Source organism: Peromyscus eremicus, chromosome 5, assembly GCF_949786415.1.
Source record: "Peromyscus eremicus chromosome 5, PerEre_H2_v1, whole genome shotgun sequence".
NCBI lineage: Eukaryota > Metazoa > Chordata > Mammalia > Rodentia > Cricetidae > Peromyscus > Peromyscus eremicus.
In genome coordinates this window covers 117,179,089-117,191,994 of record NC_081420.1, presented here as the reverse complement: position 1 = coordinate 117,191,994, position 12,906 = coordinate 117,179,089, and the positions used below count along the sequence as shown (strand labels likewise).

Sequence of the window (12,906 nt, the reverse complement as noted above, 5' to 3'; positions counted from 1 at the left end):
AATTGGAAAGGAAGAAGTCAAGCTTTCCCTATTTGCAGATGACATGATAGTATACTTGAGCAACCCCAAAGATTCCACCAAGGAACTGATACAGCTTATAAACACCTTCAGCAACATAGCAGGATACAAGATCAACTCCAAAAAATCAGTAGCCCTCCTATATACAATGGACAAAAAAGCGGAGAAGGAAATCAGAGATACATCACCCTTTACTATAGCCACAAATGACATAAAATACCTTGGGGTAATACTAACCAAGCAAGTGAAGGACCTATATGACAAGAACTTTAAGTCCCTGAAAAAAGAAATTGAAGAAGATGTCAGAAAATGGAAAGATCTCCCATGCTCATGGATAGGCAGAACTAACATAGTAAAAATGGCAATCTTACCAAAAGCAATCTACAGATTCAATGCAATCCCCATCAAAATACCAACACAATTCTTCACAGACCTGGAAAGAATAATACTCAACTTCATATGGAAAAACAAAAAACCCAGGATAGCCAAAAGAATCCTGTACAATAAAACAACCTCTGGAGGCATCACGATCCCTGACTTCAAGCTGTACTATAGAGCTACAGTAATAAAAACAGCTTGGTACTGGCATAAAAACCGACATGTGGACCAATGGAATCGAATTGAAGACCCTGATATTAATCCGCACACCTATGAACAAATAATTTTTGACAAAGAAGCCAAAAGTGCACAATGGAAAAAAGAAAGCATCTTCAAAAAATGGTGCTGGCAAAACTGGATATCAACATGTAGAAGGCTGCAAATAGATCCATATCTATCACCGTGCACAAAACTTAAGTCCAAGTGGATCAAGGACCTCAACATAAATCCAGCTACTCTGAACCTGCTAGAAGAGAAAGTAGGAAGTAGTCTTGAACACATTGGCATAGGAGACCACTTTCTAAATAGAACACCAGTAGCACAGACACTGAGAGAAACAATCAATCAGTGGGACCTCTTGAAACTGAGAAGCTTTTGTAGGGCAAAGGAAACGGTCAACAAAGCAAAGCGACAGCCTACAGAATGGGAAAAGATCTTCACCAATCCCACATCTGACAGAGGACTGATATCCAGAATATATAAGGAACTCAAGAAATTAGACATCAAAATGCCCAACAGTCCAATTAAGAAATGGGCTATAGAACTAAACAGAGAATTCTCAACAGAGGAAACTCAAATGGCTGAAAGACATTTAAGGAATTGCTCAACATCCCTAATCATCAGGGAAATGCAAATCAAAACAACTCTGAGATACCACCTTACGCCTGTCAGAATGGCTAAGATCAAAAACACTGAAGACACCTTATGCTGGAGAGGATGTGGAGCTAGGGGAACTCTCCTCCACTGCTGGTGGGAATGCAAGCTTGTACAACCACTTTGGAAATCAATATGGCGATTTCTTAGAAAATTGGGAATCCATCTCCCCCAAGATCCAGCTATACCACTCTTGGGCATATACCCAAGGAATGCTCAACCACACCACAAGAGCACTTGTTCAGCTATGTTCATATCAGCGTTGTTTGTAATAGCCAGAACATGGAAACAACCTAGATGCCCTTCAACTGAAGAATGGATAAACAAAATGTGGTACATATACACAATGGAATACTACTCAGCAGAGAAAAACAATGACATCATGAGGTTTGCAGACAAATGGATGGATCTAGAAAAAATCATCCTGAGTGAGGTATCCCAGACTCAGAAAGACAAACATGGTATGTACTCACTCATAACAGGATACTAGATGTGGAACAAGGATGACTGGACTGCTACTCACATCACCAGGCAGGCTACCTGGAAAACAGGACCCCAAGAAAGACACAGGGATCGCCCAACGACAGAGAAATGGAATGAGATCTACATGAACAGCCTGGACAGGAGTGGGGGTAGTGAAGGGCGAGGGTCGAGGGAAAGAGAGCTTGGGTGAGTGGGAGATCCCAGCTGGATCAAAAACAGAGAGGGAGAACAAGGAATAGGAGACCATGGTAAATGAAGACCACATGAGAATAGGAAGAAACAAAGTGCTAGAGAGGCCCACAGAAATCCACAAAGATACCCCCACAACAGACTGCTGGCAATGGTCGAGCGACAATCCGAACTGACCTACTCTGGTGATGGGATGGCCAAACACCCTAATTGTCGTGCTAGAAACCTCATCCAACTACTGATGGACCTGGAGGCAGAGATCCATGACTAGGCCCCAGGTGGATCTCTGGGAGTCCAATTAGCGAGAATGAGGAGGGTTTATATGAGAGAGAATTGTTGAGACCAAGGTCGGATAAAGCACAGAGACAAATAGCCAAACAAACGGAAACACATGAAATATGAACCAATGGCTGAGGGGTCACCAACTGGATCAGGCCCTCTGAGTGGGTGAGACAGTTGATTGGCCTGATCTGTTTGGGAGGCATCCAGGCAGTGGGACCGGGTCCTGTGCTCATTGCATGAGTTGGCTGTTTGAAACCTGGGGCCTATGCAGGGTCCCTTGGCTCAGCATGGGAGGAGGGGACTGGACCTACCTGGACTGAGTCCACCAGGTTGATCTCAGTCTGTGGGGAAGGCTTTGCCCTGGAGGAGATTGGAATGGGGGGCGGGCTGGGGGGAAGGTGAGGGGGGCGGGAGGGGGGAGAACAAGGGAATCTGTGGCTGATATGTAGAACTGAATTGTATTGCAAAATAAAAATTAAAAAAAAAAAAAAAAAAACACTAGAAGGTGACCTTCTCCTCCTGGACCATCAGCACAGAGGAAGAAACACTGCACTGCTGTAATCTGACTTCTGCTTTGACAGAAACAGTACTGGAATCTTGGCCTCTGAGTCTGTCAACATTTTTCTCCTCAGAGAAGAGTCATTTATCCTTCAAACCACACAAGCCAAACCTGGACAATGAATTCTCCGAAAGAAGATGTGGAAACTCCACAGATAGGAAGAACCCGCTGAGCATGACCGTATACGACATTCTTTGGGCAAGTGCTGGACAAGCTGCTTGCAAAGAGAAACACGAAGAGGGAGAGCTATCTGACTCGGTGTTTGGGGAAACCAACATGTCAGCTAGATCTCTGATTGATGAAGCCAGAAACCAACCCAGAATCTGCTTTCTGTACTTACCCAGAGCAAGAGAGATGCCTCCTATGAAGAGTAATGAATATAGGATTCAAAGTTTGGCAACGATTGAGATGATCCAAGCTGGCCCTGGACCACTAATAATGTTTTTGAAAGATTGGGTTGTTAGATTAACAGTTGTAGAAGATGGACACTATTTATGCAATGTTAAAGCAAACATTTTTATGAACCAAACATTTCCTAAACTGCAAACAAAAATGTGAAACTCTATCTGACACCTGTAGCAAATCTGAGGGCCTTCCCTGGTCCAGGGCACAGAGCCAGGACCCTCTGTACACAGGCTCTTTCTAAAGGCTAGGAAAAGAATGGCCACCTTAACTGGATTTTAACTCTTGCAATCTCCCTCTGGACACTTCAGTTCTTCCAATAGCCATGTCTGGCTTTGTTGAGTCAAGTCGTGTGTTTGTGTTTGTGTGTGTGTGTGTGTGTGTGTGTGTGTGTGTGTGTGTGTGTGTGTGTTTACCAAATAAATCGAGAGCTCTACTTACATCATGCATGGAGTCTAGAAGCTTGGTCAGTTGGTAGAACCTCTGCCAGCTCTGCCCAGAGCTGTTGGGACACTTGGTGACCATTTTCCTCAGTTCTTTGATGTAATTTGTCCTCATCTCTTCAAATGCAGCTTGGGCTTTGAGGCCATCTTTTGGAACTGTGTTAAGGAATACAAACATAAATTTCACCGTGTGAAAAACACAGCTTTTGCAGTTCCATAGCCTCTAATATTTTAAACTCACATACTGATTGTGAGGCTGGACCAAGTCTTAATTAATTGTAATTAGGAATAAATATGGCAGTTACATACTTGGCAAACATTAGCTCACACACATACACAAGAATGATAACTTACCTATTAGATTTGGGTTATCACTTTGCACACATTAGCTCATTTTATCCTGACATCAACATTATCACATAGCTCTCTATTATTCTTACTTTGTAGATGAGGAAATTGGGCTGTAAGTGGATTCATTACTATGGAGTGTAAAATAACGGCAGCTCAAATTCATTTTCAATATCTACCTCCTGAACATCATGCCTCATACAGTGTTTGGCCTTTCTTTAGAGTATCTTCTAAATCCTAGCTGTCAATGCCTCAGAGGCAGGACAACATATTTCACTATTGTGGGACAATCTAAGCTGGGGCAGCATTGTCATATTCAAGTTCAATTGCAGACACCATGAGAACTGGCCACGTACCACGTGGACAATGCTGAATAAGCAGTTTCTACGACTGCCCAGATCACCTGACTACGGAGGCATCATCACAGAAGTGCCTATTGGTTTGCCTGTGTGCAGGGCTAATATCAACACTGTTCTGTACGCTAATGAGAAGTAATGCTCACTTCAAACTCTGATGAGACAAAGAATCGTATTTTCTCCTTTTGTCTTCTTTAGTGATTACGTTTTTACACTGAAACAAAAAGTTCACTTACAAAGAGTATTTTGGGAGGTGAGTATGTAGCTCAGTGGCCGAGCATTTGTCTAATATGCACAAAGCCCTGGGTCTCCTAGCCAGACCCCACCCAAGAGGGAACACTTTGGGATTCACGGTGTTGTACACTCATGTGCTCCCATGCCCACTTCCATGCCCTGTTGACAGGAGCCACCGGCCAGGACAGATGGAAAACGGTGGAAGGAGACACCTGTAGCCTCACAGTTAAAGCTGCCTCTTTGGCAATCTGCTTGCCGCTTGTTTTCCAGTACGGTCAATAAGTGGCTTTAAAACTATGAAGATCAGTCACCTAACACCACGGTTTTAGGAGATGGAGACCTCATGAGAATCCATCTTGTGATATTAGCACTGTGACTTTCAAACTGCTCTTACCTTTTTACTTCTTGATCAAACCTCCCATTTACTAGTTTTTTTGTGACTGGCATAAACAGTCATTTCTTGGGTCATTAGCACTTTCGGGTGGCTGCAGAGAGTCCCTTGTTTTCACAAATGAAGGTATGAATCAGTTTACAAATCAACCTCCATCATGATGCTATTGAGGCTTTTGACCTTTGCCTCCTTACATCTATAGGATAATAAATCTCTAAAAGTCATCACATATGTCCTTGAGGATTGCCAAACTGTGACTTTAAATGTGTGACTTTAATAGTAAGAGTTAAATACTACCCCCTATATAAGAAGTCATTTTCTGTTCCTTTAAAAAGGTTTATTTATTTTACGTGTATGAGTGCTATTGCCTGCATATATGTATGCATACCATGTACATTCCTGGTGCCCACAGAGGTCAAAAGAAGGCATCATATCCCTATAACTGGAGTTTCCTTGGTTGTGAACCAGTATGTGGGTGCTGGGAACCAAACCTGGGTCCTCCACAAGAACAAGTGTTCATAACTGCTGAGCCATTTTCCAACCCCTCAGAAACAGTTTCTTTTTAAAAGTTTAAAAAATAAAGATGGCAGTGACTGGCATATTAACAGTGAAACCAGATCCGCTAACCACCAGCATTTTACCACTAACTCGAAACTTTCTAAAGGAAGCCGAAAGCTTGCCAAGACCAACCTCTGCTGCCCGGCAACAGATTAGCAGTGTTTGAAGTTCCAAAACCATTCAAAGTGAGTCTTTTTCAAGGAATACGTACATGTCGGTGCTACCCATACATGAAAAAAAACCTACCACTTAAGGCCAGGGTGCCGTTCCCTATTCAGCATATCAACTAGAGTAACCAAAGCCCCCCATATTTCTGACAGTTGCATTATCAAAGAATCAGAACAATATCCTCTCATATCAAATATTAACACTTACATTTTATTGCTGTAAATATAATATACTGAGATATATTTCTCAATTTCCCAACTACATTTTTTAGAAGTTGAAACAGATCAACAAATAAAGGGAAGTTAAGCAAAACCTCGAATTTTGGATGTCTGCCCAGAATTTCTGAATTGACTTATTAAGTGCAGCAGGCCTGTTGGAACAATTCCAGAACCTACAAGCTGGAGAAGAGTGAGAGCCACGAGGTTGAAGTCAGTCTGCTTTCCTCTCTAAGCAAAGAACATGAGATTCTTTTGATATCACCTGCTAAATCCCGAGAGGCTGGCCGTCCATTATGAAACTTAGCATGGCTAAAGAGAGGGCCTCATACAGTCCATCACAGAGGAGCCAAGCAAGCTGGCCAAAGCCCGGGATTCTAAAACTCCTTAGGCATTGCTACCTTTTAATTTTGCTTTTTCAGAATTGAGAGTCCTAAGTAAGTTGGAAGCTAATAAATTAATTTGGGCAGTTTAAAAATGACACCAGAAGCTGCGAGAAGAAAGGGTAACTGGATGTAAACAGGATAAGTACGAGCTAAGTCAAGCAGTCAGATTTGTAAAGAACTAGACACAGGCATTAGCAAACGCATTTTGCTTTAGGTCTACCTTCCATCTAATGCTTTAGGGAAATATTTTTCTAAACAAGACTAGTGAGCAGCGTGGTTTCAAAATGGAATAAAATCACTTCTACTAAATTGAAGGATAATTTTTGCAAAGTTATGCTCTGGGGAGGAAAATTAGGACTGTGAGGAAGCCCCTGACTGTCCATGGAGCAGGAGAGAGGGCCTGCTTTTCCCCCACCCACTCTGCACAGGGGATGGGCTGGGAGCAATTACTGAGGAATGGCCGAGTCTGTGGTAAACTGGGAAGCTGAACCCTGCCCTGGGCATGAGATTCACTGAAAATAAGCAAGAGGCTAAGAGCAACCTCCACAACAAACACAGCTGTAGAGTGGCTGTTCCTGCCAGGTCTGCCCTGGCAGCCAACCATGCTGCCCCCTCCTCACTGCCCCCTGCCACTGTTACCCACCTCAGAGGCAGCCAGCAAGCTGGTCCCCAGGAAAGCAGTCAGGCGCTGCCTTCAGAGAAGCCCTGAGTCTCAGGCCTCACTCATGCAGCACACTGACCAACACCATCCAGGGGGCTCCCTTTGAGCCACCTTCTGATGGGGCCTCTCGGACTCTCAGGGTGTTTTGAGTGTTAAACTAGACAGTGCACAGAAAACAAATGAGACTGTGAGGCTCGGCATTCATGAGGCCACGCTGTCACCCACAGTCCCTCTGCTCTGATCCCTGGTTCAGACTTCCTCCTCAGAACCAACTGGAACTTTACTTCTGCCTGTCTGCTCTGCCCGCGCAGTTCTAGCCTCCTTCCTTAGGAAGACGCTCCGTCTTCTACAGTCCTTTAAGCGGGGCTGGGTGTGGACCACACACCTTCCTCCTCGCAGGCATCGCCCTAGCCTCGATTCCATGCTACTCACCATGACACCCTTGCTGGCTCTTGATATCCAGAACCCTCTTGGTTTCCTCAGTGGCTGCTGTATTTGGTTCAGAGTTTCCCTCCCTACCCTGTCTCCTGCCACCATCCCAGGCCTCAACTCTGTCCCTGGTGAGCTTCCTCAAATGCTTTCTTCTCTGTTTGAAAATTCTTGCATGGAGTTTGAGAAACAAGCACTCACTGCCCTGCCAAGGCTACTGCTGCCCTCCCCTGTCTCCTGAGGTACCTAATTCTATCAGCTTTTTTCTTCTTCTCAAAACCGATTATAGAAGCCCAAGAAAGCTTCCCATCTGCTCCATGGTCAATTTCAGTTATCTTCTTTCAATTCTCAGCTTTCTCTGCTCCAGCTGCACCACCAGTCACATCTGTCCTGGGACCCCATGGCTACGCCCGGTTCCTGACTCTGACACTGTCCCTTGGGCCTTTAACAAGGGTCCACTGGTTCTTTGTTCGTCACTCAGGAGAGGGCCTATGACTAGAATGTGTCCCCATTCTAGGGCTCATCTTTGAACACACTCCCTAGACGGTGACACTCTTCTGGGGCTTCCTGAAAACTTAGGAGGTGGGCCTAACTAGTAAGTCAGTGGGGTTGGTCCCTTCCCCGTCCCTCTCTGTTTTCTGTCTGCTGTGAAGAAGCTCCTCTGTCATGCATTGTCTCCACCCTGAACATGTGGGGCCAACAACCACGGACTGGGGTGATGGCAGGGTGAGCCAAAGTCAACCTTTCTTCCAGTTGTATCCGTCAGACGTTTGGTCACAGAGGACAGGCAGTCTGTTGTGAGACTGTGGTGTCTAGAAATGGCTGCCTAAACAAGACCCGGACAAAGACAGTATCAATAGACAGCGTACTAATGCAGAAGGGGCGAACTCTCAGAATCCCACACCTAGACAACAAACGACAGGCAGCCAACTGTGGGAGAGGGAGAGTTAGCCTCTCCCAAGGATGAACCCCCGACTTAATTATCCAGTATAAAGTGAACAGTCCCCAAACCATATACAAAGAATAAAAATGGACTCACCAGGTTGTATTTATATATTTGTATATCTACATGTATATGTAACAATAATAATTAAAGAAAAATAGGCCATCAATTTGAGAGGGAGGCTGGAGTAAAAAAATTTGGGAGGGGCTAGAGGAAGGAGAGAGAAGGGAGGACATAATATAATTATATTTTAATTAAAGTATATTAAATAAAATGAAACTTAATGTAAAATGTGAATGAGAAATATGTCTCTGGTTTGCAATAATTGATTTATGTTCGATTTTAGTCTTAATGACCTATATTTTTGTCCCAATTAAAGTCAGTTATCATAAAAAATCCTAACATACACAGCAATTCTACTTACCATTGAGTCTCAACTATGAATACCAGTAAGTATTATTTATGTTTCAAACCTGACTTCTAAGTTCTAGTGTCAAAATTTTCCCATCTTCTGGCCATCTCCAACAGGATACAGAGTTGGTATAAAAAAATTAACCAATCAAAAAAGTAGAATTCATTTTATACCCTACAAAACCCTCTCCAAGCTGCACTCACACTATGGCCTTCTGGTGAGTGGTATCTCCTGTGCTGACTCTGTCACATTTATTTTATTCTAATCCACGGTCCTCTTCCATCTGGATGGTCACTGAGACCAGCTCTGCCATGGTCCTGCTCATCGTGTGACCAGTTACCACACTCCATGGTCTCCATGCTTCCAAGGACTGTCATCTGCCTGCTGCTCCTCCATCTTTCCCTTTTACAAAGTTGCTTGCTGCTAAGTTTGCACAGAGCCACAAAAGGCAGCATTGACCCTGACATCCACCCTACTCGAAAGTGTGTGGTCTTGTAGTTGTCTGTCTGACTGATAAGATTTAGATTTTCTTCACTGGGCACTGAATAAATCTGGTCAAATCGACATCCTTACTTTATTCTCCTCTACTACCTAGTGCAACACAATCTGAGGCATCTTGAAAAATTACTGAATGTATGTATAAAATTACTTAAAATTATTAATAATAACCAAACACCTTACTTAAGCCCCTATCCCCACCATACACTCACCCTGCCAATAAGAATGGCATAAAGAGAGTGCACTCCTCATATCCAGTCTAGGACCATTACAAAGCCCCATAAGATCCAACCAGGCTATGTGCTGTCCATCATCTACAGAACTGAAGTGTCTGTTCTCCTGAGTCACCATCACACCCCTTCACCATCTCTCTCAGTGTATTCAAATTATCTTTGAACGTATCTGACGGAATAACCTTCCCAAGGGCAAAGATCAAGTAATCGTACCACATACACACTACCAGATTCTTAACAAATGCTTACTGGCTGGTTAGTGACGGCCTGAAGGGTTACACTGTTAAATATATACACAATTTTATCATCAGCAAGTGATTTAGTTCATCCAAGGCCAAAATCTTCCCTCCATCTCTCTTGCATTTCTTTTCAGGGGGTGGGTACCAGCTACCTGAGCATCATAAATGGACCACTCTCCTGCAGGAAGATGATCTGACAATGTAGAAAGAGTGCCAGGGTGGACATCCATGTACCTGTGCTTAGTAGCAGCAAAACCTTCATTATGGAGTACTCCTCAAAGGTCAGCTGCAGCCGCACGAACTGAAGGCTGATCTGGCGCATCCCCTGGCACAGCTCATACATGGCAGACTGGTGCATCTTCTCTCTGCAAAGGAAAAGCAGTCACACACGTCTGAGATGGGGCACCACGATGTCCAGGCTGGCAGCCCAGGCAACTTAGCAAGAGCCCTGAGCCAGCTCCCCCTGTGGCTTCAACAGATGTACATTTTAAAGACAAGTCGGATGCCTTTCTGAGTGACTGTAAGTCAACTGTGTAAAACCCTATTGAGCCATTTACTAGCTCCCTGTGAGAATTCAGGAGAAACGCTCTCAGGGTACCATGGCTTCCTTCCAGATTAAGAGTACTGTTAGTAGGTGGTAGTTCTGTGATAAGAACATCCACAAAGCAGAGCAGCTGTGGTGATGTGGGGTGAAGCCCCAGGACGAGTTCCTTTTGGCTGCAGGTGTGACATACTGACTGACTTTTGAAAAGGACTGCGTTAGATGTAGTGAGCAGAAGGTGGTCATGCCCATGCTTATTTCCAAATGGCCTCCTTTACAGAGGTCATAGAGTACATCTGTTACTGACTTCATCAACATACATGATACAGGGAATTTAAGGCAATTTAGAAAGATGAGGACCTCAATAGAATTGGCTCTAACCAAGACAGAGCAACATGGCAGCTTGTCACCATATACAGACATGTCTCCATCCATAAAGCCAACCCAGCCCCTCACTCCACTGCCCAAATATTTCTGTAAAAATTCATGCTGTACAACAAAGAGGTCTTTCTTCTCTCTTTCCTTGAGGGTTAAACAAGGCAGCTCATTGTTTTTAGATGTTTTTCAGAAAAACATGCCTGTTGGGAGGCTTTGAATACATAGTGAGAGATGATTGGTGAAACAGGAAAAGACATGCCACACCGAAGGGACAGGAGGGGCCACAAGGCTGATGCACTTCTCCAGGTGTATCCAGGTGAGCACCTGCCCTGCATCCTCCTTCCAGGATGCGCCATGCGCTGCCCTCAGGTGCCAAGGCTCTTCCAAGAGGTGAACGCCAGGAACCCAGGGAAATATGGCGTGCTTTGCTCTGGATAGTATAGTGTCTTTCTCCTCCTGTCATAAGCTAGAAGCTACGTTAAGACAATATCTAACACACACACACACACACACACACACACACACACACACACACATGCACATGCATGCGTGCGCGTGCATACACACAGTAATAATAAAATTCTGTAGATCTACCACTCAGAATTAAGCACATAACAAATGCTAACAACATTGCAATACCTGCTTTAGATCTTTAAACAGCTTCATCATGGCACAGCTGAGGCCTAATCTCTCTTCTACTGGATCTGGCCCATGTCTTCCTTATTCAAGATTGGAACAATCAGCTTGAGGGATTACCATTTGTTCTCAGACAAATGTATTAAGTGTGTGTGTGTGTGTGTGTGTGTGTGTGTGTGTGTGTGTGTGTATAAAACAACACATGCCTCCTGTAATATCATGCAGTGATTTGAAACTAGAGATGACATCCCTCAGTAACTAATTTTCACTCCACACGTAAGTATGAGATGTAACTATTTTAATACCAGAGACACTAAGTGAAGTTACTCTGGCTGCTGCAAGCTTTGTTTGTGAATAACATCACAACTTTTAGCAATTTTTAAAAAAGTGTGTGTGTGTGTGTGTGTGTGTGTGTGTGTGTGTGTGTGTGTGTATGTGTGTGTGCGCACACATGAATGCAGTGCTCGTGGGAGCCAGAGGGTGTCAGATCTCTTAGAGCTGGAGTTATCGGCAGGTGTGAGCTGCCTGGCATGGGTGCTGGGGAACTAAACTCCGGTCTTCTGCAAGAGCAGGACATGTTCTTAAGTACTGAGCCATCTCTCCAGTCCCATCACAATTTACCAAAGCAATCTTCAATGGAGGGCACACATGGATTCATAGCTTGCTATTGCTGTTACAAAGGATGCCCAAGGAACTGCTCACCTAGGTCTCCTGCAGCCATTAGTACTCCTTCCTAGCAGCAGGGCCCTTTCATTCCACATCCTACCAATTATCCAGCCCCAACTACTTTGTCATCTGATGAACACATGCTAAAGGGTAACTCATAGTTGCTTTTATTTCCATTCTAGCATGACCAGCTCAACATGGTTTTTCAAATGTTTCCTGACCATTTCTTCTTCCGTGATTTGTCTCCTCGAATTTCTACCCATACTGTTATATTTACAATCCTCCTATCATCAAGTAACACTGTCTTAATAATAATAACAACAAGTATTTTTATTAGTCAAGTTTCACGTAGCTCAGAATGGCTGAGGATGAACTTGAAGTTTTCATCCTTCTGCCTCCACCTCCTCCTGGATTACAGGCACTCACCTCACCACAATACCCAGTTTATATGGGGCTGGGGACTGAAACTAGACATGCATTTTGTCAACTAATCTACACCCCACACCCCCAAGAGACAAGGCCTGTGTTGACCACACACTGGCTCACGCGATCCTCCTGCCTCAACCTCCAAATATCTGGAGTACCAGGCATACGGCCACATGCCAAGCTCCTCCCCTTTCACTCTTAACAGATGTTTCTCTTAGCTCGTGTGCTTTATTTTCATCTTCTCCCTCCCTCTCTTTCTTCCTCTTCCTTGCGAGGATTTGTCTGGTGTCTTCTCTCCAACTTTAATCCTTTGGTTTAAAATTTGCCACATGTATCTAATCAGCAAAAGGCCAAATTTAAAATGTCTGAGAGCCTCCAAGTTTTGCCATTGTCCAATCCCAAGCATTTGCCGCTTTAATAGCTCCGTTTAATCTGTTTTCACTTATTGTGATGACTACACATGCTGGATTTTCCCACCATTTAACCCCCATCTCCCTCTGTTCCTACTTTGCTCCTTTATCTACTTTCCTTCTTTGAACTGGATCCATCCAGCTTTCTGAA

At 44.0% G+C, this 12,906-nt stretch overlaps 1 protein-coding gene across 1 annotated transcript in view; it reads right to left on the bottom strand.

The window, feature by feature from the left end:
* Nucleotides 1–12,906, bottom strand: part of Nr3c2 (nuclear receptor subfamily 3 group C member 2) — a 332,940-nt gene that overhangs the window by 35,829 nt on the left and 284,205 nt on the right. The window contains exons 6-7 of the mRNA XM_059264271.1: nucleotides 9,933–10,063; nucleotides 3,626–3,783 (exon numbers count right to left, since the gene is read on the bottom strand). Coding sequence (XP_059120254.1) covers nucleotides 3,626–3,783; nucleotides 9,933–10,063 — 289 coding nt within the window. The remainder of the gene's footprint in view (nucleotides 1–3,625; nucleotides 3,784–9,932; nucleotides 10,064–12,906) is intronic.